The sequence below is a fragment of the Rhinoderma darwinii genome, chromosome 5 (genome assembly GCF_050947455.1).
Source record: "Rhinoderma darwinii isolate aRhiDar2 chromosome 5, aRhiDar2.hap1, whole genome shotgun sequence".
Classification (NCBI taxonomy): Eukaryota; Metazoa; Chordata; class Amphibia; order Anura; family Rhinodermatidae; genus Rhinoderma; species Rhinoderma darwinii.
This window is the reverse complement of record NC_134691.1, coordinates 252,691,366-252,718,717: the sequence shown is the minus strand read 5'-3', so window position 1 is coordinate 252,718,717 and position 27,352 is coordinate 252,691,366. Positions and strand designations below refer to the sequence as shown.

The window sequence follows — 27,352 nt, the reverse complement described above, 5'->3', positions numbered from 1 at the left end:
TACTGTACCGTGCCTTGCGGATCGGAAGTTAGGGAACCCCTGTTTTCCCGCTATCCAGTGGATATGCCATAAATGTTTTTGGTGGGAAACCACACTAAAGTTTAAAGGGCAAAATATTGAACAACTGATGACAAATACCAGGAGCCAATGCGTCTAAAAGAATATGTCGGGTTTTTAACTTTTTGGGTTATTTCCTATTTATAGCTATAGAAGTTTTTATTGCCTGGCTTTTAAAGAAGGCTCCCAGGTTTCTGTTAACTGGCTCCTAACATCAACTTTTCACTTGATCTTTTACCATTGACAAGGGATCTTGTCTTTAATGGGATAGAAAAACAAATTTTGCAGGGCAAGTGTTTATATTTTTTTGGACAGAAACATTTTTTGCAACACTGCAATTTTGTTGTTAGTGGTCTAACCTATTTCGTTTTTTTTATTAAGCAAACAGTGTGCCACAAAATAAACTGCCTAGGTGAATAAGTGTATTGTGTAAAGTTTTTGCCTGAATGCTACAAACTTTTATTACCCTTTTGTTTAACAGAACAAACCGACGAGTGAGTCTGCAGTGAGCAGTACAGGGGATCCAATGCACAATAAGCGTTCCAAGATCAAGCCTGAGGATGAGCTGCCAAGTCCTGTTGCAGGGGGCATACAGGTAACAACATCTCTGCTTAGATTTTTAATTATTTTGGTTTTTACGACTTGCAACATGCTGCATAAATCAGGTGCCCCACACATCGGGAATTAGCAATCCTCAGAGATCAATAGTATATGTGAGCACAATAGTAACACTTCACGTTAACACACGGGTTCAGTTACGTCCATCTCAAGCCTGGGCATGCAGCACACAGCACTATTATTTCTCCTTTCCCTACATACTAAAGGCTGGTCTATTATTTTATTTTTCCTTATGTCTTCTCTTTTCCTTTAAAGCATACCTATCATTTTTGTTTTCTTAATCTAAATAGTTCTTAAATTCTGTGGTTAATTATTTATTTATATCTTTTTAGGGTTCGGAGCTTCATTTTTCACTTATAGAGCTCAAAATCTCCTGTGTCCCTTCAAATACCCATAGAGTTAAAGGGGTTATCCTATCTGGACAACCTCTTTCCATTTCTCTGATTAGGGCATAGGGATGTAATAGAGAACTGTTGCAAAGCGTGGCCCCTGCTCTGACAGAATTGACACAACCATGTATTATATGGGTGGCCATTTATTACAATGGGTGCCATGTAACAGTATATTTCCCCAGCAGCAGCCACTGCAGAAGAAATAAGTGGCCGTGCGGAGCTTTCCCGGGTGACATCAGCTGATCACCAGGGGTTGCAGAGGTTCAGCTGGTTGCCTGGGTGGCTTCATTCTAATAAAGAGTTGTTAATTTGGGACAACTGGTTTAAATTATAAAATTCTGACAGCTACCACTAGGGGAGCCTAGGAGTTGGCTAAAGATGCTTTTATAATTGAAGGGGTTGTCTGGTTTCAGCAAATTGTTGTTCTTTTTTTGTATAATTAAATGTTACACGGTTTTCCAATGCACTTTCTGTATTAATTTCTCACGGTTTTCAAGATCTCTGCTTGTTGTTATTCTATAGGAACATTCATTGTTTACTTCCAGTGGATAAAATTCTGTCCATGATCATGTGATGGACACACAGTTGTTGGGATCGTTAGGAGACACAGCTCTGATACACATACAGTAAGGCTGGGTTCACACAACCTATTTTCAGGCGTAAACGAGGCGTATTATGCCTCGTTTTACGTCTGAAAATAAGGCTACAATACGTCGGCAAACATCTGCCCATTCATCTGAATGGGTTTGCCGACGTACTGTGCAGACAACCTGTAATTTACGCGTCGTCGTTTGACAGCTGTCAAACGACGACGCGTAAATTGACTGCCTCGGCAAAGAAGTGCAGGACACTTCTTGCAACGTAATTTGAGCCGTTCTTCATTGAACTCAATGAGAGCAGCTCAAGATATACGAGCGTCACAGACGCCTCGTATATTACGAGGAGGAGCATTTACGGCTGAAACGACGCAGCTGTTTTCTTCTGAAAACAGGCTGTCATTTCAGCCGTAAAAGCCAGCTAGCGTGTGAACATACCCTTACAAGCACCTGTGTGTTCATCACATGACCATGGACAGAATTGTATACAATGGAAATAAACAATAAATGTTTCTACTGAATGACATCAAGCAGAGATTTTAAAAACTGTGAGGAATTAATACAGATATTATATTGGAAAATTGTATTTTTAATTTTACAAACAATAATATTCATTTGCTGAAACCAGACAACTCATTTAATTATAAAAACATCTTCAGCCAGGTCCTAGGACAACCCCTTTAAGTTCAAAAGAAGCTATATAAATCTGCATTTTGTAAGCTCCCCCTATTGGCAATGGCTAGCTGCCAGAATTTTATCATTTTACTCTGTCTATGTGAAAGGAAGCAGAGGATTTTGTGCTCTCACTCACTCACTCTCTCTCTCTCTCTCTCGCTCGCTCTCTCTTTCTATCTATCTATATATATATATATATATATATATATTTTTTTTTTTTTTAAAGTACTCCCCTCTATGTAGGTATATTATCAAATAAAGACAGATCTGAAAGCCCTGTTCTCTAGGCTTCTGTATTCAGTGTGGGCGCTACAGCTCTTATTACAGTAAATAGCTGCATTGGCGTAATGACATTGTTATTCTATTTGATTGACTCTCATCCTCGATATTAAAAATATTATTTTCTCACAATTGTGTCCCAGATTCTTTTAAATAAAAAATACAATAACGATTGATGTTTCTGTTAATTGTTAAATTCTTACTATTATAATGATATGCTTATGTAGATATTTATTTATTATTTTATTTAGATGTTAAGATTTCTGTCATTTCATGGAATAAAACATTATTTCCATGGGAGTGTGTATGCCCTATGAAAAAACAACATTTGCTACCAATAATACCATGTCTTTAAATAAATACAGTGTCCAGATCTCTGCTGGCATGTTAAAGTGAACTGAATATTTTGAGCAATTAGGCAGATCTATGTCTTTCTATAACCCCCTCGTAATTTAACATTCCCATCTTTTAACTCTGTGTCTAGGATCAGCCAGATGGAATGACTCTGGTGAAAGAGGAGGGGGACAAAGATGAAAGTAAACAAGAGCCTGAAGTAGTCTATGAGACAAACTGCCATTGGGAAGGCTGCTCCAGAGAATTTGACACACAAGAACAGCTAGTACATGTAAGTTAATGGAATTCAGGAACTGGGGTTTGAAAGCTATGTGACCTTTCTCCATAGAGGTCATGGTCTTTGACCCTGTGTCGAGTCAAGTTTCTTAGCCAGCAGCATTGCATGTTGGAGAGGACTTTATGAGTTTTAAAGAAGAAAGAGAAGTCTTAGCCGTAGTGCTTGACCTGTTCAGTCAGCTAAAGCTTACTGCAAAATTCAATAAAGTCTTCAGCAGAGAGTGTAATGGCTCTGATCTTGTAAGCCAGCAAACATTATTTTTTTCTGAAGGAGACTTTGATATTTATTGAGTAATAGTAAGCTGAACATGAATTAATACTAACCTGCAGCCAGGACTTCTTCCATAAACCAAAGCATCTTTTTCTTCTACACAAATTTAATACATTATTAGTTTTGTTAAAAGAAGATTGTTCGCTTCAGGCAGAAAACGATTGTTGACCATCACATCCTTTGGACCACCTCTCAGCTCAATGCCGTAGAGTCTTCTTCATCCTGTAGCAGAGGGGAGTGAGACTTACCTATAATGTTTATAGGGAAATTATGTAAAAGAAGAATTGAAGCAGCGCAGTGACTGCATCTTCTTTGCTACATTTCACAATGTGATAACTGATATAAAGGTATTTGGTCTGATACAATAACAAAATAGTCTTTTACTTTCCTATGCACATACTGCATTTGCTCCATTGTATGTTTAGCTTTCATGGAAGTTTTTCATTCAACAATAATAATATTGCAATTATAGTTAAGATGCTATTGCATGTATACCCCAGAAAGGATCTGCCAAGAACAGCTGTAATGTAACATTCACTAGTCTTTAGTATACATTTATTATTCATTTTTCATTTTTTTATTCATTTAAATGAACATGCAATAGAATACGCAAAATAACAAACACACATGGCTGTTAAATCAACCAACTTCTTAATGTAGATTGCTTCATAATGTCATACCCATGTACTGTACCCTAAACAGATGGCCATAGATATTAGATTTCTCTTAGAAGATCGGAGAATTTCAGTAAGAGCCAGCGAAAATATCCCAGCTGTATACAAAAAATAAAATACATCAATATGGATACTGGAACCGGCCTTACAGATCAGAATGTTTTTACACTGTTAGGAAATCCTTACCAAAAAGGGTAATTGTCTTATTTAAGCTTATAGAGGATGTTCAGAATTAGGTAAAAGGGTCTGTTTTGGTTTTTTTAAGCAGAAATAGCCCCACACCTGTCCATGGGCTGTGTCAGGTATTGCAGTTTAGTCACTTTCACTTGAATTTGGCTGAGCTGCAAAATCACTATTTCTAGAATGAAAAATAAGATCCTTTTTTCTGATCCTGGACAACCCCTTTAAGGCTTATACTTGTGCAGTGGTCTTTCTTATTTCTCTGGATGTAATGTTATGATCTGTATGATTATGTGTGACAAGCTTCTCCTAAGAAAAAAACAAATGGTACTTGTGTTATAAATTCTGCATCCCAAATAAAATTGGCCATTTATGTCAGTAGATTTGAACAAAGTATCCTAGTGTAATAATGCAGCTCAGTTATCCACGTACTATTTTAATAAATGCCATTCTGCAAAGGAACATTTGACACAGAAATTGAAAAATACCTTTCAACTGTTGATATGGCGAAGCTTTCATGATACATTAATCGGCAGACAAGGTGTTTTAAACCATCCTTACGCCCTATTTTATTTACAGCGCCTATCCATCGTCACTAGTACATCCAGTTAATAGCAGGATTCATGATTCTCCATGGTTGTCTATCTAGTGTGTGACAGTACAGGCTTCCTTCTATAGCAAGTCACTATCTATAATTGATATCCTTCCATGGAATAGGGTATAGGCTGTGACAGCAGAGTTTTGCTGAGCAGTTTTAAATCCTTCCTCTTGTCCTGACCTGGTTGTAGAACGAGATGCTGAAAATGAAGGCTTGCTTTTAACCGGATGAAGACATATACTATTTAGTGTAACAGTACGTAAAGCACAAATAAATAAAACCATGCTTATTGCCCTATAATATGTGCCATGCCAAAATCTGCTAGATAGAAATTTAGAATTCTTAAATAAATGAAGCCATGTAAAACCTGGTATAGGGCATTGTAGATTGCATTTGCATGGACTATGAAGCTGGCACTTATGCCTCCAATATCTACTATTCTATGCAGCGAACAGCAAATATAACATGGAAAACGTGTGTATATATATATATATATATATATATATATATATATATATACACACACTACCGTTAAAAAGTTTGGGGTCACCCAGACAATTTTGTGTTTTCCATGAAAACTCACTCTTATATTTATCAAATGAGTTGCAAAATGACTAGAAAATATAGTCAAGACATTGACAAGGTTATAAATAATGATTTTTATTTCAAATAATAATTTTCTCCTTCAGACTTTGCTTTCGTCAAAGAATGCTCCATTTGCAGCAATTAGAGCTTTGCAGGCCTTTGGCATTCTAGCTGTTAATTTGCTGAGGTAATCGGGAGAAATTTCACCCCATACTTCCAGAAGCCCCTCCCACAAGTTGGATTGGCTTGATGGGCACTTCTTGCGTACCATACGGTCAAGCTGCTCCCACAACAGCTCTATGGGGTTGAGATCTGGTGACTGCGCTGGCCACTCCATTACAGATAGAATACCAGCTGCCTGCTTCTTCCCTAAATAGTTCTTGCATAATTTGGAGGTGTGCTTTGGGTCATTGTCCTGTTGTAGGATGAAATTGGCTCCAATTAAGCGCTGTCCACAGGGTATGGCATGGCATTGCAAAATGGAGTGATAGCCTTCCTTATTCAAATTCCCTTTTACCTTGTACAAATCTCCCACTTTACCAGCACCAAAGCAACCCCAGACCATCACATTACCTCCACCATGCTTGACAGATGGCGTCAGGCACTCTTCCAGCATCTTTTCAGTTGTTCTGCATCTCACAAATGTTCTTCTGTGTGATTCAAACACCTCAAACTTCGATTCGTCTGTCCATAACACTTTTTTCCAATCTTCCTCTGTCCAATGTCTGTGTGCTTTTGCCCATATTAATATTTTCCTTTTATTAGCCAGTCTCAGATATGGCTTTTTCTTTGCCCCTCTGCCCTGAAGGCCAGCATCCCGGAGTCGCCTCTTCACTGTAGACGTTGACACTGGCGTTTTGCGGGTACTATTTAATGAAGCTGCCAGTTGAGGACCTGTGAGGCGTCTATTTCTCAAACTAGAGACTATGTACTAGCCTTCATTTCTAAGAACAAGAATAGACTGTCGAGTTTCACTTGAAAGCTCTCTTTTTCTAGCCATTTTGAGAGTTTAATCGAACCCACAAATGTAATGCTCCAGATTCTCAACTAGCTCAAAGGAAGGTCAGTTTTATAGCTCCTCTAAACAGCAAAACGGTTTACAGCGGTGCTAACATAATTGCACAAGGGTTTTCAAGTGTTTTCTAATCATCCATTAGCCTTCTAACACAGTTAGCAATCAAAGAACATAGGGACCCCGTCCCTCTTTCTGACCGCTCAGTTGCTGCGGTTGCTATTGACTTTCTCATCTGAGGGGTTAAACGGCCGGGGTCGAAGATACCTCTGATCCCAACTGTTACAGGCGGTTGTCGGATGTTTGAAACTGCTGGCACCCACTGCGTATGGTGCAGGCTCAGCACATTTTAAGTAAGTGTACGTCGGATGTGGCCAAGGGGTTAAACTGCTCTGGAAAATGGAAAATGCACTGTATCCGTATAGAATCCAGAGCAATTGTGCTGGCAATGTGTTTGAATGGGGTATTTTATACCTCATTCACAAACAAATACATGCAGAATAATTTCCATGGAAATTGTCACGCAAATTGACAGCGTTTCAGCTGCAGTTTTCTGCTGCAAATTATGCTGACAAACCTGACCATGTGAACATACCCTAAATTCCACCTACCCTATACAGAGGGAGAGGAGACACAATATTTAATTGTGTGGGGTGCTGGGACCAGGAGATTAGATTGTTAGAGGCAACAAATTTCAGGAACAGATCTTTTCCAGGAACTGCTCTTACATGGCACAAAAACGTATGACTGGGGAAGCATACAAAAAAAAACCTCATCAGAAAAAGTGTTGTGTATAGTTTTACTTCAAGACTCTCCAGATACTTGTTACCATCCTGTGGTGTTTAATTTATGGAGTGTTGGCCATACTTTAAGTTTTCGCTGGCTTTGAAACAAGGTCAAAGGACAGTTGGACTCAATTAATCTTCTTCTTGTTTTCCAGACAAGTTTAGTGCGTCGCATTAATTCAGCTTTGTATTAAAAACAATTGTTGTTTCACTGTTCTCCTCACTTAGCGGAGCTGTTTTAGGTTATCAAAAGTATCTGTTACAGTTTATGTTCTCAGGCAGTTGCCCTACATTAGCCCCAATATTTTCCTCTTGTTTTTACTAGGAAATAAGCAGAATATTTCCACTACTCAATCTTCAACTTTTAAAGGACTTCCCATAACACTGCGCATGATACACTTACATGAAAAGAGCTGAACAAAGTTCTTTTAAAACAAGCACAGGCAGCACATTGTTCAGAATTTTGGAGGGTCCATGCCATGGAAGACAAATTAGGATGGTTGTTTATTAATATGCTTCCAATAACCATGCCAACACATGGCAAAGACCTTTGCACAAAGACTGTGGCTTATTTAGTATGGAGCCATACAGTCACACTACCATACAGGCTCCAAAGGACGTGGCGTGTATGGAGATATGCTCCTCTAGAAGTAATGCTTCTAGGAGAAAATACCTCCATACATATGGTCAAATAGAGCATGTATGAAATCAAAAGCATACGTAGAGGTCCCATGCACCTCTATGGCAGCTCTATTACAGCTCCATACAAAACGGGCACAAACCCTAATATTGGTCTGAAGTTTTAATTACCTGCTATAATAAAAATGGAGAATATTTTATCCTGGAGTTTCCCTTCAAGTGATATCATAAATCACATATTTAGTGTTGGCAATTACAACAGCTTATAGCTACAGTATATTCTCATTACTTTTGTATTGCATGCTAAGGCTGTGTTCACACGAGCATGTTACGTCCGTAATGGACGGAACGTATTTCGACCGCAAGTCCCGGACCGAACACACTGCAGGCAGCCGGGCTCCTAGCATCATAGTTATGTACGATGCTAGGAGTCCCTGTCTCGCTGCCGGACAACTGTCCCGTACTGTAATCATGTTTTCAGTACGGGACAGTAGTTCCATGGAGAGGCAGGGACTCCTAGCATCGTACATTACTATGATGCTAGCAGCCCGGCTCCCTGCAGTGTGTTCGGTCCGGGACTTGCGGCCGAAATACGTTCTGTCCATTACGGATGTAACATGCTCGTGTGAACCCAGCCTAATAGTGAGAGACTTTATTGCAACACGTTATATATTCTGAAAAACGCCACCAAAAACTCAGCATTTAAAAACACAACACACATTGACACATTTAAAGAGGCAAAAAAAACATGGAGGTCTATGGAAGAAATATGCCACTAAATTCTTGAAAAAACGGCAAAGCCAGGCTTGCTGCAATTTTGAAAAATGCAACTGACCCATAAAACACAAAAGTGAATAAACGCCATCTAGTACTACATACTATATTTCCCTATTGACTTCCAGCTAACTTTTCTTCCTTGCAGGAGGATTAGGGTCAGTTCACACAGAGTTTTTTTTGCGTTGATTTTTATGCGGAAACCGCGTCGGAATTAGCGCCAAATAAAACGTCCAAAATCAGCTTCCATTGATTTCAATGTGAGGCGGAGGCATTTCTTTCCTGGGCAGCTTTTAGCCGCTGGCGGGAAAAAAAAGCGGCATGTCCGCTGTCCCGTCTCTGACCTCCCATTGAAATCAATGGAAGGCAGAAAAAGTGTTTTTTGCCCGCGCACCGCACCTGAAGGAATTTTGAGGCAGATTTTTAGCTGCCTGCAAAATACTCAGTGTGAACTAGACCTAAGTTAATGTCCGGCAGTAAAGTTACTACGATGTGTTTTGTATAGTTATTTGTGTTTGGTGCATTTATTTGTTTTCAAGCAAGGTGTCTGCGTATCTGATGTGCAGAATGTATGGCTGGTGTGTCCACATTTTCCGTCATAGAGTATGTAGGTATGGGACAAGCATATCACCAGGCTTAGACACTGCAGTTCTTAAAGAAAGATAAGTATTCAAGCTGAAAATGAAACAAAGCTCTGACTGTATTCCTCCTTGTGTTTAGCAGAGATAAACTTCACTGGAGTCTCAGTGCTGCTCCTGGCAGAAGCTTTAATTGGTAAAATGCAGATTTTTTTTTTGATCAGGAGAGGATTACTGTTCTTATCAGTAAAAAGCATCTTATTTGAAGATGAAAAGGCTTCGCTGAATCACAGATGCCAACATTGTTGCAAGGCGCTGTGGCGACTGACATCTCAAATGAAACTGTGATTTATTAGTCTGTATTGGCCAGCCTCGCCTAAGTAATCTAGTGAAGGTCCCGCTGATTTGCAAATTTTTCTAAACGAAATGCTTTTTATATACAATTTCCCGTTAATATTTCCTAATATGACGGCATTTCGAATAAATAAAACTAACAGACGTAGAGACTTGAAAAGTGTACTGAGAAGTGCTGAGCAGATGTTTAGGATGTGAAAGCCAGTTAGTGTTACTTCAAATCTATCTTGGTGGTTCTTTTTCAGTTTGGTCTGATAAGCCGGCAAAGGAAAGATTAATAACAGTGCCTTGTCGCTATCAGTAGCGTCTTGTCGATTCCCTGTGAGAGGCCTGTCTGCTCAGCATGGAAATTATTGATTAAATAAGAAGTGTCATTAGGTTGTAAGTTGATCCATAATCACAAACAGCAGCGGACAGTAAGATGCGGTGCCATGAATCACGAGTTCTGCCTAACTCGTTTATATTGCTGTGACATTCGCACCTATTAGGGACATCCATTTCATATACGTGCCAGCAAAGGAAGAACAACACTCATACTAGGAGCAGCATTATATGAGACAAAGCCACATCCGGGAAGAAGGACAGAGGGTGGCAGTAATTTGTTTTGAGGATTGCCCACTAAGAAAGGACTTTATTGATCACAGAGAAAACTAGATAGGTCCGAGACTTGCATTGCTTTTTTTTTTTTTTAATTGGTCTCACTTTACTTGTGATGGGGATGAGAAGACGTTTTATCTTTTGTAAGGAAATCATGTTGTGGTATTTGTAAGCATGCACGGGCCAGGATTCCTGCTGATCATGGCATGTAAACTGGAATTCAGGATTTATAAATAGCTTCTAAAAAAAAAAGTGGTGTTCTGCTAATGTTTAGTGGGTACTAAAGGAAAAATCTAGCAATAGAATTCAGTACAATATCTACAGCTGGAGGCTCAACCTACAAATTGTCTCCACTGACTTAAAGCATTATAAATCTCAGCTTTTATATATATATATATATATATACCCAGTGGAGATGAAATGCATTGTCTACAAGCAGAAGCTCATACTTCACTGTAGAGATCCCTCTCTTTTGCTCTACAGAGGGATTAAAAGCAACTGTACTTTAAAAAAAACTTTTAATTTGTCAGAGAGACATATGAGAAGTTTTGATCATTGGGGTCCGGGTGCTAGAAACTTACCGTCGCTGAAACAAAGGTGCAGAAGTGCTCAACTGAGGGCCCTACATCATGGGCTGGTATCAGCACTACTTGTTAGGCTGAAGATAGTTCACATAGAATGTCTATGAGCCCTGTCTTCTGCACCTTCGTGTCAGTGGGGGTGTCAGCACCCGGACCCCCACGATCAAATATATAACATATCAAAAGTATTGTTACTTTTTAAAGTAATTTTCTGACAAAAAATTTAATTTTTGCCAGAGATGGGGCAATGTCCTACTCCCTCACATGTCACTTATCTGGGGTCCTTCACTCTCTATTCTACATGGTGGCACTTCATCAGCTATAAACACTTTACCAACTGGTGTGCTAACTACTTGATCATCAAGTTCTCCCCCTGCTGGTAAGATGTAGCACAGGCTCTCTTCATACAGATGACCAGGCAGTTGAATCCAATGCACTTGCTGATGATCATGCAGAGACAAGCAGGAAAAAAAAAGTGATTTTTATTTATTTATTTTAAATTTCCACCATACCCTGACAATGCTCTGGTGGAATAAAGGTGGTGAACATACTTCTTCCTGAGCCAGGATCACTGGCCATGTGCATTCTGAGATAGATTCTGAGACACAGATTTCAAAACTTATTTTAAGATTTTGAAACCTGAATCACCATAAGATGTTGGAAGTTTTAATGGAACCATTAAAAGGATTTTCGTTTTTAAATCCATTATAATGTCCTCACTAAAGGACGATGATGACATGACGTTGATCACGCCAATATTTTTACTTCAAGAATTGGCAAACAGTTTATTGTTGACCGATAAAAATGAAATGTGATTTCCCAAAAACTTTCAGCAGTTCATCCTACAGTTTGATACTGGTCAACAAGCTGGATGTTTGGCAGCAGATGACAGGCTACATGAAAAACTGTAGTTGTACATGCTTCAGATGTCAGAGGGATACAATAGTGTCAGCAAAAATTAAGGCGGAAGTTTAATCAGAGGTCCATCCAAGAACTCGTAAAACAAGACTGTCTTAAAAGAACTTATTTTTCTTTCTCTAAGGAAACATGAAAAAAAAGTGTGTAGCTTTTTTAACAGAATGTTATCTATTACCCATCGCCATATGAATGAACCCAGTTTTTCCATCGACCAGGTCTACCTGATACACCTTCTTTACTTTACACAACAGGCATTGATTCTTGTGCTGTATGTTGCATGTAAAAAAATAAAATACAAATCATAACTAAAAACTTCTGTAATTTGACATGCCCATTGCTAGCCCAAGCGATCTTTTCACATGTAGTTCATACTATATATAGCAGCAACTTCTTTTTATAGTGTACAGGTGTAAAATCTTCATGTATAATTAAAAGTGAGCCATTTTTAAATTTGAGCTGTGTACATTTTTATAATCTTACTGGTGTTATTGCCTCACAGTACCGCAACATTGGGATCCTGGATTCAAATCTGACCAGGATTATTATCTTCACGGAGTTTGTATGTTCTCCCTGTGTTTATGTGGGCTTCCTGCAGATTTTCTTGTTTCCTTCCACCCTTCAACAATATGTGAGGCCTCATGCACAAGGCCGTGTTTGGTGCGTGAGATTCGGACCGCATGTTGGCCGCATTTCCAGGACCGAACATAGTTATGTATGACGCTAGGTGTCCCTGCCTCCCCGCGGGAATACTGTCCCGTACTGTAATCATTCTTTAAGTGTGGGACAGTATTCCCGCGGGAAGGTAGGGACACCTAGCATCATACATAACTATGTTGCTAGGAGCCCAGCTCCCTGGACTGTGTTTGGTCCGGGAAATGCGGCTGACATGCGGTCCGTATATCACAGACCGAACACGGCCGTGTGCATGAGGTCTTAATAAGTTAATCAATTTTCTATAAAATTGGTCCTAGTGTGTGTGAGATAAGGAACATGACTTTTGGAATATGTTGTCGCTGTATATAAATAATTTAGTGGTATCTTTTTTAAATTAATATACAAAGGTAATACATTAGTGATAAATTTCGATTTGGTGACGTTTCCATTTCAACAAAATACTTCTCAATAATAAGTCTCATCATCCATTTTCCTTAATCCTTTAGAAAAATAAATATTTTGTCCACTCCTGACTTTTTTCCACTCAGCATATTCCATCAACGCATCTATTTCTCTCTTCTGTTTCTCCCTTGTTGTCATGTTGTCCCCATGCTAACCTAAAAACGGTTACGATTTTATCCATATCCCAGACTCATTATCCATGGTTCACCACTTACAAAGCATATCAAGAAATTATTACTTTGTGACTTAAGATGACTTCAAGATTTTAATCCACTCACTCTTCACGTCCCAGCTAGACGTTGCTTCCTCCGCCAAACTGGCATCGTATTAAGCTGCCTGTCCTGTCTCCAATCCACAGAAAATTGGATAGCAAGACATGCCCAATTCACTCAGCATACCTCATAGTCCTCTCTAGAGTGAAGGTTTCTCTGGTGTTTTATTTCCATGTAAACTTAGGGAAGCATTTACAAATGGAATATGTTATGGTGTGTTTTTAATCCCGAGTCAGGATTGTGTGCAATTTAACTGTGTTGAAACAGTTTTAAGATCTGTGAAATTCTCCCAAGTGCCAAGGCATCAGTAAATTGGGTTAAAATCGTGGATGCAATTATTCCCTCTGTAGTAAAAAGTGACCTTGTGACTATTGCAGAATTCCAACACACTTTTACCTGCTTTGATTTGTCTGCCCCTATGTAGCCCCAGCCTAAATATAAACACAAAATGATAACACAAACTGCCTACCACAGGACCCGCATAACACTGACAGCCACTAATGACAATGATAGCCATATACCCCCAATAACAGTGACATATAAAGACAACAGAGACGTAGCTGAAGGCTCAAGGGCCCTGGTACAAAAATACAGCTGGAAGAGCCTCTGGCACGCGGCTTGCCTTTATGGCTGTTGGATTGGGCCCGTCAGTAACTTTCAGCTGCATCAAAGAAATAGTGCCCTTACACAGTAATAATACCCTCTTTGTGTCCCATAACTGCCCTCTATGTGCTCCTAAACAGTAAAAAGTCTTCCTTTGTGCTTCACACAGTAATAACATTCACGTCATGCGCCAATTATAATAATTTTTCTTTGTGCCCCCAAAAGTAATAAAGCCCCCTTGTTCCCCCGAAAAAATAATAGTGCCCTCCACAAGCTGGAGTGCCCCTCAAATAGTTCCTCCCAAAGCATGGTCCCCTCAGCATAAATCAGACCCCAGATTGCATATACTCTCCGCCCCCGGATCCTTACAGACTGCACAAGGTCTTTGCTATGAGTCATAGAAGGTTCTGAAGCAGGTGGTTATGTGCTGCATCGCATACAACGTCCTGACACTGACCACGTCAAGTACTTCTTTGCGGCGCAGCAGAGATCTTGCCTGATTTGGCAACCTGTGGGGATTCGGAACGGGTCCCGTTTCCCTCCGGACTCCCTGCAACCGCAATGGGGCCCAGTCAATGGTATTACAGTAAAACCACTGAGTGGGCCCTATCAAAGCTCCCCCGCTAGCTATGTCTCTGATAGACAAGCAATACCAGTGACAACCAAAGAACAACCAGTAATAAAGAATACCTTGAGGAGTGGAAGGCTGTAACTATGGTGGGCTACAGCAGGAAGACTAGAAGTTCTCCACACAAGAGACTGTATGATGTCTATATACCGTGTACTAATTTGACTATGAATGGTTGTAGTCTTCAGCTTACAGGGCTGAAGCATCAAAAGAGAACTGAATTGTGAGATTTTTAGGTTTATTTTTCAGTTAAATTGTTTGTTATATTTTCCCCTTCAAACTTTATTCACTATAGTGTAACCATACAACAGGCAACTACACAGTCAATTATTTAAAATCTACTTTTGCATATAGCCAGACAGAATTAGTTACTTCTGTAACAGAAATCTTAACTAGTTGGTATATGATTTCCATTAAAGTGAAAAACTCCTCTTGTGCATACATTTCTTGCTGCTCCCTGTAACATTTCAGCCCTTATCTTTTTCTTCTTTACTGATGACTAATGTCTCTCCTCCTCACTCATCGCCTTCACGCTCTGTGCTCTCACAGGAAATATTTACTATACCCACATGTATACTTGCCAGTTTATTGAAGCTCCACAGTCTGCAACAAACAGCCCGCATGTTGGCCTCTCACTGTATATGGATTTGCAGGAATTACATTGTTTTAGCCAGTATTCATCTGCAAATACTAAAAGATATTCAATATAGATGTCAGGTTTCTATTACCATAGATTCACTCATAATTCTGATTTGCTGGGTTTTTTTCCCATTGGGGCATATTTTTTTTCCATCTGGTTGAACTTCTTTTAAACTATATAGCTATGCGAGAATGCCGCACCTCCCCCATCTTTTGTCTGGATTTTCCTTAGCTTCTGTCCTCTAATGTGCTGCTTGCAGAATGGCGTTCTAGATAGAAAAGTGCAGCATTCTGAAACACATGTGTGGATATCGGCATGGTAGGAAACAAGATTGATAATAGGACAAAAATAATTACAGATGTTTTTTGTTTAGTCTGCCCTGGGCTTGCAGTTTTGAGTAGTTAGCCCAAATGGTTGTGTTTAGTCCAATGTTTGGTTATATTAGCGGCTGCCCCAAATGGAGTTGCAGATCCGACTAGGTACCGCCAATGATCTCCATTTTTCCATCGTAACGATTAAATGTAATTGGATTTCCTTTTGTGAAGTTTAACTCCAGATGCTGACCTGTGCAGTATCTGTATTTATGGTGCACTCTGATGTAGTTTATTAGCATGACTAAGTGAATCCTAGACTTCACAGCACAGAAAGTACATATATTTTGTGCCAAGTGAAAATGGTGCCAAGTTGATGAGACTCTGCAGGCCAGCTCTTTTGATTCCTATAATAATTTTAGTGAATTTCTCCATGTTGAAAATGAGCAATAAAAACCCACAATGTGCTACGTGTTTGAAAACAGGACTAACTAAACCTGTTCTAAACCTGGCTGATCTCCCCAGCGGTATCCTGTCTGCCTGCTCTGCAGGAAACGGGTTCATTTCCCTTCACTGACTTGGCCACCAGTTAATATGGGATTTTTGGGCAGATATATATATATATTTGTATTCACAAAATATAAAATGTGGCATTGACAGCTATTTTTTAATGCACCTTTAAAAGTAAGTTAACAAGCTTTTCGCCTTCTATTTTCCTTAGACCTTTAATCCTGACATGTTACGATTCTATGAGCAGCTCCTTAAATCTCATTTTTTTTAAGCTCAAACTTTTTTTTAAATAACACATTTTTTAATTCTGATGTATCTTTAGTAGCATCTGAATTGTATTTGTGGACATTTTTCATAGTAAAGACCTATCATATAAATATGATAGTAATTTCCCTAAAGGCCTATCTTTTATGATTTAGTTTGTTCAGCCTAGTTGACTATATGGCGAGAAGAGGACCTCCTGTTAGTAATGTGGGGATTGGGGAGTACAATTTAAAATGAAAAGCACAAAAGAAAAAAAAGCAATAGTAAATTTACTCTGCAGTTTTTATCTTTCCAATACTTCCATATTTTATAGAGTATAGTCCATTTATATGGAAATCAGTTGAAGAAAGTGACAACTTCGGTTGAAATAGTAAAAGAAGAAACAGATTTAAGCAAAAGTAAACAAAGTAAAAGAAACAGCTGAAGAGAAATTTTAACAACTTAGGTGACAAATCAAGAAAGGGGACATAACTACAGGGGCCCCAAAGGCCCATCATCCACATAAGAAACACATGGCACATGGTAGGAGGGGGCCCTGTTACAGAGGTGTCCAGGGGCTTTAAGTTACGACTCACGGACATACATTTACAGGGTATTATTTATTTATGGATCGCAACCCCTAACAGGCTCCTCTTTGAAACTTTTTTGGAGCTATTTTTAGGGTTTAGAAAAACCCCTTAAGCCAAATTGTTTAATCCTGTCTCAGAATATCAGTTTGTATTCTTCCTGTAAATCAAGAATTATAATTCTATTAAACAGAATACCATGATGAACAGAATTAGAGAAGGCCATTTTACTCATCCCAGAAGATTCAATATTCTTAAAATATTACATTGACCTTTCGCTAAGCCCAACAGTGGTTACAGACAAAAAAGGCTTGAATTTATACGTTCTTGCCATAAACATGTGAAAACACTAAATTGCCATTAGAATTTCATGATGTGTGGAAATAATTACGCCCGTCTTGGACCAATGCAAATGCTTTATAAAAATGTCAGCACTGTGTGGATGAGATTGGCAAGGCTCAGACTGTGAGGCAGACCAGAGGTGTTATATAAGAGGGTTTTTTTTTCCATAACACCAGAATGAACCATATTAAGCTATTAACTTTCCAGCTATCAATACCTGAATTTAGCTGGAATTTATTTTTAATACCTTATGAGAAAATTCATAGACCCCATAAAAATGTGTTTCTCGCAAATAGAAAAATATGTAGAATGTCTCACCATTAAAGTTGCATATTTCTTTCCCTCTCTTGATCCTAAAATTGCCTTACATTTATATGGAAAAAAAGGGCAACATTTTCCTGCACTGTGTATTTACCCAGTAAAACCAATGCAGATTGTATATTAAGCAACTTGGCACTTGTCCTTTTTGGTAAAGATTTCATTACTTTTGCCTATTTTATGTATTGTGTAGCCCTGCAGATGTGTGCTTGGAAAAGCACCTGACGTTGGAATGAAACACTTCCCTTCATCCCCCTTTCTTTGCTAAGATGTTTAATATGAAACTGAAGCTCACTGAGCAATAAACTGTCCGCACCAAGGTAACTGATTTAATGAATGAACACATTGTGTCAACGTGATGCTGCACTGCGATGGGTACTGCAGCAATATAGCTGGCAGTAGGGATCACAAGACCAGTGCAGAACAGTGACCAGACTCCTTTCATCGAAGCACCCAAGTGGCTACATTTAGGCCTCCTCCGCACACAAATGATTGCAATTGAAACTGCATTGAAAAACGCTTAGAAAAACGCCAGCCTTATTAAAATGTAAGATGTGTTTCTTATGAAATTTTAAGTGGTGTTTTTCATTTAGTGTCATTTTGTACATGCTTTTTTAGGGTGTTTTTGAGTCCTTTAGAGAAGTCTATATGGAAAAAGACCTAAAAAAAAAACACCTATACCCAGAGCATGCTGCGTTTAGAGAAAAAGCCGCCCCTAACCACAAAATTGCTTCAAAAACGCCACAATCAAAAAAGCAGTGTATGTAGTTCTTTTTATATTTTGCTATAGACTTTAATGTAACATCTAGCTACGCCAAAAAAGCACCACAAAAACATTATTCAAAATGTGCGAATCAAACCTTAAAGGGGTTATCCAGGATTAGAAGAAAGGGTAGTTTTTTTATTTGCCAAAAACAGCGCCACTCTTCTCTAAGGATTGTGCCTGCTATTGCAACTAAGCTCCATTCACTTGAAAGCAGACTCCAGGCTACCTTTTATAGCAGTCTGTATTTAACTAATGGGCTTCCAACCACTGACTGCCTTAAACATCTAAACTTGCATATTTTTGGATATATCAGCACAGTCTATTATGGAATTGGAATACAAGTAGTTCCCTAACAACATATTAAATGTGTAGTGTTAACGTGAATCTGCACGTAACACTAACCCCATTGCACTATTTGAGCTTTGCTCTTAGCTTAGCCATATATTCCTCCAGTATTATTGCAGCCACAGTTCTCTACTTATATATGTAAAAATAAGAACTAAATGCATCATTCAGAGCTGCTCTACGGACCTCGGAGACTACATAGGCCAACATAGTGTAGATCTCAAGGGAAGAATGTCACATCATAAATACCACCTCCTTAACTGGCTTCCTGTTGGATTCCATTTCTTCAGGCAGAGCACAGGATGGTCATGGAACGTGAAACAGCATCACATTGCTACAGGCTTTCACAGCAGTGTTGACAGAGTCTAAAAGACAAACCCAGCAACACTTCTATGAAAGCAAGTACTGTAAATCTCAGACTCGGAGTACTGTTAACCACTAACTTGCTTGAGTAGAATGCACATTGCTGCATCACTCATTTTTCTATGGATTGAGATTGGATTTTCTATATGCTTGAAAAAGGCTCCAGCATTTGAGCCGACACGTTGCACCAGGGCAAATACAGAAAACCACTGGTCAACTTTGAATTGGAGTGCTGCTTACTTTTTGTACGTGCCATTTTTCTATGAATTATAAAATAATATTTCATAATCCAGCACCAATAAAGTCCTTTTAATGTCAAATTAAAGGAATTTTTTTGTTTCTTTACACTACAATATTCAACATCTATACAAGACTATACAGCACATTTCACAGATATCATGATATTTTTATATTCGCCAAAACAATTGAAGATGAAATATTTATTTTTTTTAGTTCCTCGAGTACGTTTTTCTATTCCTCCAAGGCAGCCTATTTATCCAGGGGGGAATTTAGGATGCAGAACATACATCTGCATGTTACAATTTTGTAACATTATTTATCATTATGTTTTCACGGTATATAAGTTATTTACTAATCTGTACAAGTCTCGGGAATGTGATAAGTACATTGCAACATTAATTGGCCGACATTTTTTCACCAATTTTCACCAATGAAATTAGAGAGGGTAGTTAGCAACAATTGCCTCTAATTTAGTAAAAGGAGCACACCTCTTAATATATCTGGTGCGTTTGGAATTGTCTTACTGGTTGGATTTCATAAATGAGTCGAAAAATATAACAGCACCTTGACCACAACCATTTTTCCTTATTGAAGTGAGACGACAATTTTTTTTGCAATTTTTCCCACAATCAGATGAAATCTGAATAATAAACGTGGGCCATTGTTTGCAGTGTTCACATTGCACCATTGTAATACGGAATGTCTTGTAACTAGAATGGGAGACTGGCTTCATGGATAAGTATATTTTTTTTATGAACATGTCCCTGCGGGGGCATATCTTCTTCTTGGGGTCAGGAATGTTATAAGGTAGATTTGACTTCTCCAGGATATTGTGTCTGTCTCTGTACATTTAAATTGCCACAGAAAGCTCTTTGGAGCAAAGTACTGTGTTTTCTTTGTACAAGAGCCAGGGATTTTCTTGTCTTTTGGGAATTCTCGGACTCTTATTTAAACATACAAACCGAGCATGTTAACCTATTGACTGTCATGTGCGGGCAGCTGCAAAACCAGCGGATAAAAATTAAAGTCGAGCTATATTATGAAATGAGGGCAGGGGTATAAACTACCCTGGTAACACAGCTTCACTTTATCTCAGGGATTCTAAAGGTTGACAGGTAGAATGATAGGAGACCCTGCAAAATCTGACAAACACGCACAATTGTCTATTGGTCGAATAACGGTTATTTTAAGATAAGTCCACAGTTACTAATATTATAGACTGCTCTCCTAGGTCGACAAAACTTTACATAGTATGACTGGCGTATTCTGTGTTTATGTATAATATATAGCAGTAAGGCTTAAACTGCATGATGGGATTAGGCCAAATGCACATAACGCATATTACGTGTGGATTAGCCACGCGTACTTTCCTGCACCAAATTCGCAGTGTAATACAGTACCAGCAAAGTAAATGAGATAACAAGTAATCTCATCTACACGTTGCAGAATGTTTCCGCACCTAAATTGACGTGCGGTGCGTATTTTAAAATCTGCAGCATGTCAGTTTATCTTGTGATTTCGCTTGCGAATTGTATCTGACAAGTTTATAAACAAAAAAAACACACCAAAATCCGTAACATAAAACCGCACCTATTTCCACTATAAAATGTAAACACATCAAAAAACTGATTTTACCTTCGGATTTTCTGCACCAAGTCATGTAACGTGTTCATGTAGCCCAAGACTACATGCACACGTTGCGTATTTTGTTGGGGAATACGGTGCGTATTTGGTTGGAGAAAATACACACCAAAACCGCAGCAACACGCAGGAAATTTGCAGGTAAAAAACGCAACATACGTTTTTCCGTGCGGTTTTTAAGTTTTGATGCGGTTTATGGCGCGTTTTCCTGCTGCGGGTTTTGGTTTGATTTTCCACAGCACCAGGCAGATACAATTCGCAAGCAGAAACGCAAGATAAATTGACATGCTGCGAATTCTAAAAAACGCACCGCAGGTCAATTTCCGGTCCGAAAAATACTGCAGCGTGTACATGAGATTTCCTAGAATCTCGTTGACTATGCTGGTACTGTATTACGCTGCGGATTTGCCGCACGTAATACGCATCGTGTGCATTGAGCCTGAATCTCCTGTTGTGAAACCCAATTCTACCCTAGTGAGGGTCGGCACCCATAGAGCATAAGTTTCTAGAAACCGCGATTGATCACAGGTGATTTTAGTAGCGCTTCTAGACTTTGCTTGTTTATTTTTTTCTAGGATTTGTATCATTTTATGTCTGCAAATGAGTATTTTAACAATTGGTAAAGAACACATACATTTAAATAGCATTGTCTTTTCAGATGTAGATTGAACCTTTCTAAAAGTTCTAGAAAGTCTGAAAATCAAAGGGAAAGGAAAGTTAGTTATTGCTCCTTGACTTCCAGAGAGACGTTCCTTCTATAACTAATCTGAGAAATTTTGCTTTGTAGTATGCATGTACTAAGCTTATGACAGAGAATAGAATCTCACAGACTTGCACTAAGATTAAGAATTGTTCTCTCTTACGCAGCTAAATAAATTAACGTCACAAGGAAGGAACAGTATAAGATTGCTGGAATTTTTTTGCACTACTATATATTAGAAGGTGACCACGCTAGTCTCCGCAAGAACATGGTCACCACCGGAATCCAGCATGGTCATCACCGGTGGTGAGGCCTTTTGTTAGGAAGCCTGCTTAACTCATTTAGGCTTTGTTCACATCTGCGTCAGGGCTCCATTCATGGGTTCCGTCAGAGCTTTCCGTCAGGGGAACCCATGAACGGAATCCAAACGGAAACCATAGGTTTCCGTTTGCATCACTATTGATTTCAATGGTGACGGATCGGTGGCAAATGGTTTCCGCTTGTGACCTTTGTGTAAGGGTTCTGTTGTTTTGACGGAATGAATAGCGCAGTCGACTACAGTATTGATTCCATCAAAACGAGGGAACCCTTAAATAACGGTGACAAACGGAACCCTTTGCACCGGGTTCGTCAGCATTGAAATCAATGGTGATGCAAACGGAAACCTATAGTTTCAGTTTGGATTCCATTCATGGGTTCCGCTGATGGAAAGCTTTGACGGAACCGATGAGTCCTGACGCGGATGTGAACGAAGCCTTAGATGTAGCCAACAAAGTTCTGCACTTGTAAATAAAAGTTATTGGTGAGCATGAAGGACTCAATAACTACAATAAATACTATTTTTTGTAGTAGAGGTACATGGGTTGGAGCTATAATGTGTACTGTACTAAAGGGTTTGTCCCATCAGGACAACTCCTGTCCATATAACCTATTAGGGCATATGGACATCATTTTGGGGGTTCCCCTCAGGACCTCTTCTTTGAGTAGGTGGGTTTCCTTAGGCTGCCTGCCATGCGTCTGAATGGCTCCCAAATGATAGGGGTTGTCATAGATAAAGCATTCTAAAACAATGATTTGCATAAACACTATTGACATAAAAGTGATTCTGCCATCAAAATGCCACTTTGATACGGCCATAAGTCTCAAAAGCAACTTGAGAAAATTAATTACCGACCATCTGAATGTTACTTCAGGTAAAAAAAAATCACATCGTTCATTTCACGGAAACCCTTGGGCTGTTTTTGAACTTGAGTTACAAGTGTTGTATTATGTGCCTGTCTTTGTCTCTTAAGAGCTTTTGGAGAATTTTCTTTTTGTTTTTTTGTTGTTGTTTTTTTTACAGGATTTGTACCCCAGGCAGAAGTCAAATTAAAATATTATACTTTTTTCTGTCAGGGTTTTGATTTCATGTAATTAGTGTAATTGCACCATGTGAATGTGTCTGTACAAAGTAAAGTCACTTCGGGCAAAGTATTGTATGTATAGTATTATTAGAATAGGTAAACGGTCTTCGTTTTTCTGGAACAATTTGGTGCATTGCTCCACCTAGAGGTAATATGGAAGAATTGCTACTACACAAGTTTGTATGAATGTATCATTGGGCTTGCTGTAGATGCACAAATTAAGATCTAGTGTGGCATGCATTCAGATATTTTTTCTTTACGGGAATGTTTTTTATTAAACAAAATACATAATGAGGTTAAAAAAACATTCTGACAGCAGCAAATAAAAAATAAACAGTGACAAAAATGATTTTGCACTCCATTGGAGCTTCTCGGTTGGTTGCACTTACACATTTATACTCTAAAGTGTGGAATTAATATCTTATTTTTTGCAACAAGTACTTATTATCATTGTCCAAATATTTGTGGTTAACATTACAGCTACATTAGATGTTTTTCCATGTATTAGAAGCCAAACTGTGCTGTAGTCAGTTTTAGCATTTAGGAAAGTAGTAAAATATACCTGGTACAGAGCCTATATTTGAATACATTTTTGTGTTGCGCATTCCCAATACATCACCCATATTACAGAGCTATTCTCCCTGTAGAAGCATTGCTTGTAGGCGAGAATACTGTGCTGCAAAGAGGAACTATACAGAGGCACATTGTGTGCCTATAGGTCCGTAAGGCAGACCTGTAAGGATTCTGTGTGTCACCGCTGCATGTATAAGGCCTAAAGATAATAGAGTGTTATAAAGCTCCTGCTAGTGGAGACTATTCCTATTTGATAAAACAAAAGAATTTATCCCAGTGCAAGTATTTACCAGAATTCTTTATGTGTATCCAGGTGTAGTTTGTGAGATGCCTGAGCTCTTAGTATCCTGTTTTGAGGTTGTGTCTGCTGAAAGCGTTGGACTTTGCAATAGTCCCTTTAGGCTTTTCTCAAATGTCATCAACTCTAATTGCTGCTTGACCCATTCCTCCCTCATAAGGAAACAAGGTTTATGTGTCTTTGTCTGTACAACGCCTGCTGTCATTTCACCGGAATCAGTGCTGCTGGAATAGTTACAGAGATTAGTCCCTGTGGCTTTCTAAACATAAAGCTGCCTGACAACTCTGACCCAGACGTTATTGACACAGTTATACTAGTTTAGAGGTTTGCCGTGTCTTGTCGAAAGGTGTGAAATGAAACAAAGTAACCACATTGGTGTATGGAGAGCTAAATATTATACAGTATAGATGGGAGTTAGTGGTAATTTTTGTGTTTTTTTTGTTGGCGTTTTTACAGTTTTTTTGGGTTTTTATTAAATAAAAAACGCTGTGGCCCAATGTTGCTTTAAACTCTATTGTAGAATATCAGAAAGCCTACATTCACTACGTTTTGGTTTGTGGCGTTTTGGTGACATTTTTTGGTTCAGTGTTGTTTTTGTTTTTTTTTTAAAACATGAAGCTCTGGGTATGAGTTTTTTCTGGCGTTTTTTTTCCCCCTATAGTTTTCTTGATAGGATTTGAAAAATGGCAGAAAAAAAAACGCATGTTTAAAAATAAAAAATACCACCAAAAACGCATGGAAAAAGAACACCATAAAAAATTTTACATTTATAAACCGCTGGCACTTTTACATGCAGTATAAAACACCAAACAAAAGCTCTGTGTGTAGGAGAACTAAACTCATTGAAAGGCGTATTATAAAAACTGACTGTCTGTTATAATACAGCCCGAAGATATCTAGTTATGGAATAAAGTGTCATGTACAAAAAATACTCCACTGAGGATTTGTTCATCCCAGTCATCTGGAATTCAGAATACGTCTTTCACTAAATAAAGGTTTTTCAGAATATTTAGTGTAAGGTAATAGTATATTATGGTATAAAGGAGTGAAGTTCCGATAGCGATGGGTCATTGGTTGCTCTGGGAAACACTTTCTACTTCGTGACACCTTTTATTATAATTATTATCTTTATTATACTTTACGCTAATTGTTTTTAATCTTATTTGCAGCACATAAACAACGATCACATACATGGAGAAAAAAAAGAATTTGTATGTCGGTGGCTGGACTGTTCTAGAGAGCAAAAGCCATTTAAAGCTCAGTATATGTTGGTGGTCCACATGAGGCGACACACAGGGGAGAAGCCACACAAATGCACTGTAAGTAGTGGTGACATCTCACACCAAATCACTTTATTCATTAAATTGTTTAATCTGAAACATTTTTGCAACAAGAATTTTTCACCACTTCCCTTAAAGGGGTTGTCCACCACCGGACAACTGATGATCTATCCACAGGATAGGTCATCGGTGGCCTACAGGCATCGGATGTTATGGAAAATTATGCAATGTACAGATCCGGAAGCAGTTGGCTCCGTACATTGCATAGCGGCCGTGCTGCCGAACTGCAGCTCTGCTTCTATTCACTTGAATAGGAGCAGAGCTGCAGTACCGCAGCTCGGCTGCTATTCCATAATCGAAGCTGTCTGCTTCCGGCATAGACGCCCGGTGCCCAGAGACAGCCGGAGCGGCTTAACGGTGCAGCATTCGGTGTCAGAGCCCCACAGAGCATTTACTCATCCAGTGGATAGGTCATCAGTTGGCCGGCAGTGGATAACCCCTTTGAAAGCTGGAATATCACGGTGACAGTAACAGAATATCTTGAATATCTTTAGTCATGTCTGACAGACTGGTTGCTAGCATTACATTGCTTAAAAAGCATTGATTTTGCCAATTGGGTTGTCAGGAACCATATTCTTGTCTCAAATTACTCAGGTCTTCAGTCACTGAACTGTACGTAGAAAAGAGGTAAGGGGTCTTGATAAGACTTTAACCAGGCCTTACTTTAGCTCTCTGCTATATTACATGCATCTGAATGTTCTTATTAGGGGATATGGAAGTCATAGGAAAGGGGTTCAGGATGTAGGATTCCACTCAATAAGCCAAATAAGATATCGACTGAAAAAAAAGTGGCCCCTGCTCTGGAGGAAGAAGCATGACCATGTATTACATAGTAGCCCATTCATTTGAATGCGTACCATATAATGCCACATTTCCCCTGCAGTGGTCGCTGCAACTTTGATGGGTTTCAGCTGCTTGACTGATCGCCTTATTTAGAGAAGGAGTGGCCCAGATGGGACAACCCTTTAACTACTTTTTGGTAAAATTAAACTTAGATGGGGAACCTCTTATGAAGTGTTACTAGTGTGCACAATCACGGTGATGTTAAGACTGTCTTCTCTTTTAGTTTGAAGGGTGTTCAAAGGCTTACTCCAGATTAGAAAACTTGAAAACTCACTTGCGATCTCACACTGGAGAGAAGCCATATGTCTGTGAGCATGAGGGCTGCAACAAGGCTTTCTCCAATGCATCGGACAGAGCAAAGCACCAAAACCGTACTCATTCTAATGAGGTAAGTGTCAACAAACATAACATTACCACACCATATTGGATTCTTATTATGTTATAAGAATGATTGAGGCAGTCAGTGCACCGTAATGTGATCTTGAGGTAATACATTAGCATTCACCAAATTACAATAGATCACATTATGATTTCCTATTCATAAACTTTTTTTATAGTTCAATTAATGGCTTGGGAATATTTTTTCGGGATATTCTTTTAATCATGTAGTTTCTTACATTTCTGCATTGCATCAGATTTACAGTTTTAAAGGGTAACTAAACTTTCTGAAAACTTGTGACATGTCATAGTGACATGTCAGAAGTTTTAATCGGTGGCCGTCCAAGCAATGAGACCCCCACCTATTGCTAAAACGAAGCAGCAGAAGCGCCACTTGGTTTATAAACGGCTTTTCTCGGAAAGCCGATGTAACGGTATACAGACTCAATAGAAATTCTATGGGCCCGTACACTGTTACATTGGCTTTGCGAGAAAAGCCAATCACAAACCAAACGGCTCAGCGCACCCTTGAGTGCTTCTGCTGCTTAATTTTAGTGATCGGTGGGGGTCTCAGTGCTCGGACCCTTTTTGAAAGTTTAGTTACCCTTAAAGCCTACAGAACAAGATTGTAACTGGTCTTAAGCAAACCCGTCAGTACAAATAAAAATCTGATTATACATTACAAATGTATATTCAGTCTACCTGCTGCCCTGCTCTTGAATAATCCAGCCTCGGTTCCTGCCTTCCGGTCCTCCACTTTCAGCTCCCCAAAATGGCCACCGCAGTCTTAGGCTGGATTTACACGAAGGTGTGCGTTTTGCGCGCGCAAAAAACCTGGCGTTTTGCGCGCGCAAATGGTACTTAACAGCTCCGTGTGTCATCACTATATAATGCGCGGCTGCATGATTTTAGCGCAGCCGCCATCATTATGACACTCCGTTTGTATGTTTGTAAACAGAAAAGCACGTGGTGCTTTTCTGTTTTCAATCATGCTCTTTACTGCTGTTGCGCGAATCACGCGCGTCACACGGAAGGGCTTCCATGTGCTGCGCGTGATTTTCACGCACCCATTGACTTCAATGGGTGCGTGATGTGTGAA

General features: G+C 39.1%; 1 protein-coding gene across 4 annotated transcripts in view; it reads left to right on the top strand.

The window, feature by feature from the left end:
* The window catches only part of GLI3 (GLI family zinc finger 3), a 220,718-nt gene that overhangs the window by 184,350 nt on the left and 9,016 nt on the right, over positions 1-27,352 (top strand). For all 4 annotated transcript variants that reach the window (XM_075827044.1, XM_075827041.1, XM_075827040.1 and 1 more), the window contains 4 exons: positions 539-652; positions 3,102-3,242; positions 24,862-25,011; positions 26,099-26,263. In XM_075827044.1, coding sequence (XP_075683159.1) covers positions 539-652; positions 3,102-3,242; positions 24,862-25,011; positions 26,099-26,263 — 570 coding nt within the window. The remainder of the gene's footprint in view (positions 1-538; positions 653-3,101; positions 3,243-24,861; positions 25,012-26,098; positions 26,264-27,352) is intronic.